Source organism: Penaeus chinensis, chromosome 31 (genome assembly GCF_019202785.1).
Source record: "Penaeus chinensis breed Huanghai No. 1 chromosome 31, ASM1920278v2, whole genome shotgun sequence".
Classification (NCBI taxonomy): domain Eukaryota; kingdom Metazoa; phylum Arthropoda; class Malacostraca; order Decapoda; family Penaeidae; genus Penaeus; species Penaeus chinensis.
The window spans coordinates 28623831-28626330 of NC_061849.1; the positions used below are offsets into that span (position 1 = coordinate 28623831).

General features: G+C 53.7%; 1 protein-coding gene across 1 annotated transcript in view; it reads right to left on the reverse strand.

Moving 5' to 3' along the window:
- The window catches only part of LOC125042118 (spondin-1-like), a 63193-nt gene that overhangs the window by 27880 nt on the left and 32813 nt on the right, over window positions 1-2500 (reverse strand). Inside the window, exon 9 of the mRNA XM_047637585.1 lies at window positions 2272-2463. Coding sequence (XP_047493541.1) covers window positions 2272-2463 — 192 coding nt within the window. The remainder of the gene's footprint in view (window positions 1-2271; window positions 2464-2500) is intronic.

A 2500-nucleotide genomic window follows, 5' to 3' on the forward strand; every position in this document is an offset into this window, starting at 1 on the left:
GGGCGGGTATGGTGATATGAGCCCGTTCTTCGTGGCTTTCGCCGGTCCTGTAGACACCATACTAGGAAGATATCGGGGCTCGTCGCCGAGGTTCGCGGCGCGCGGGACACAATATTCGTGAAGAGTGGGAGGGGTGTCTTGCGTTGGCCACCATCCTGTGGTACAGTGGTAAAACCCCCACCCCCCCACATTCCTATCCCAGCACTCTCCGTCCACACCCCCGCTCCATCCCACAAACAAAAACTCACTCACACGTCTCTATCACATAAAACTCACCAAAACAACATCATATGTCTATAACATTGACAAACTATCTGACTCAATCAATTTATAACACTAACACACTCTCTCTAAGAGTGTGTGTTGTGAGTGTAGAAGAGTGAGGTATGAGAGTGGTGAGGGATTGTTAATGATGAGTGTGAGAGTGATGTGAGATTGGAGTTGTATGACTGAATACCAGACACCGACCCACCCAACACACACAAAGCCTAACTCAACATACACCATCCCTACGATCTACAACAGACAAGAACACTCGAAACAACCCACCCACCCACTCCCAAATGACTCACAACAAAGCCTCAATGACTAATCACAAAGACAAAACACCAACAAACACAAGACAAACACACACTCACCTCTCACTCACTCACTCACTCACAGACATCAACCATACCCCTACCACACGCCCCCCCCCCCCACCCCACCCCCCCCCACCCCCCCCCCCCCCCCCCACCCCCCCCCCCCCCCCCCCTCCCCCCCCTCCCCTCCCCCCCCACCCCCCCCCCCCCCCCCCCCCCCCCCCCCCCACACACACACACCACACCCACACTCACCACTACACAAACAAACAACACCACCCCACACCCACACACACCACAACACACACACACCCACTCACACCCACCCCCCCACCCACACACACACACCCCACCACACACACACAAACACCCCACACACACACTCACACACACACACACACACACCTCCCAACCCACTCCCCCCCAACCTCTCACACCCCCACCCCACCCCCTCCCCCACAATCCATCCCCCCAGTTCTCTTTCCCCCCCCACAGCCCTATACGACTCCCCCTCCCCTGCATCGCTTATCTACCCCAGCCAATAGCTATGGTATAGATTACAGAAGAGAGGTTACAAAGTATTGTATAGTTTTAGCTAATTTCATTCACTATATCTCTATGATCTTTATAGAAGAAGGTATTAAAATGCACTATTAACGTGAATATTAATAATGAATGTAAATCTATATTCATTCTCATCTTCAAGTATCGGGGGGGGGGGGGGGGGGGCAACGAGGGAAGGAACGTGTTGTTGTAGAGAATTATTTTTTTTGTGCTCTTGTACATGGAAAAATATCTTGTTACTTTTGCTTAATTGTGTATCAAAATTTGTAAATTACTGCTTCTATGTACTACATCAATCGCTCTGTTACCCTTCTAATTTATCGCTCTAATTCCGTACTCTTGTATTGGCTGATTTTCTTTCTCTTTCCCTCCTTACTCACTTATCTACCTTCTTTTCTATCCTTTCCCCCCCTCCCCCCCCTGTTCACCTCCCTCCACCCTCCTCCTCGCCACCCTCTCCCATCCCTCCTCCCTACCCCCTCCTCTCCCTCACCTCACTCTCACTCTTACTCCACCCCTCCCCCCCCTCTCCCCCCCTCTCCCCTCCCTCCCTCTCCTTCTCCCCCCTTTCCCCCCCTCCTCCCTCCCCTCCCCCTCCTTTCCCTTCCCTCCCTTCCTCCCCCCTCTTCCCTCCCCCCTCCTCTCCCCTTGGGTCCACCTTCCCTCTCTCCCCTCTCCTTCCCTCTCTCTCCTCTCCCCTCTCCCTTTCCCTACTTCCTTCCCTCTCCCTCGTCTCTCTCTCACTCTCCCCACCCCTCCTCTCTCTCTCTCTCCTCCTCCCCTCTCCTCTCCTTCCTTCCTCTCCTCTCCTCTCCTTCCCTCTCCTCTCTTTCTCCTCCCATTCCCCTATTTCCTTCCTCTCCCTCTCGTCTCTCTCTCACTCTCCCCCAACCCCTCCTCTCTCTCACTCTCTCCTCCCACTCTCTCCCTCCTTCCCATCCTCCCCTCATCGAAACCTCCTCTTTCTCCCTCCCATTCCCTACTTCCTTCCCTCTCCTCTCGTCTCTCTCTCACTCTCCCACCCCTCCTCTCTCTCTCTCTCCTCCCCTCTCTCTCTCCTTCCTTCCCCTCCTCCCCTCTCCTTCCCTCTCCTCTCTTTCTCCCTCCCACCACCTTCAAAATTTACCTCCTCCTCTGGCTCCACGCATTCCAGGATATCAGCCATGCATTGTTCCTTCTCCACCAGCTCCTTGTTACACTTCTTCCTGTCCATGTGTTTTTCGTAGCGTCGACTGCGCATGCGTTGTGACTTCCCGCAGGTGACTGGGCAGGAAGTCCACGGCGACCATTCAGAAGTAGCGCACATCCGGGGAGAAAACTCGATGTCAAAATAAAAGAGAGGGAGAGAAAAAAAA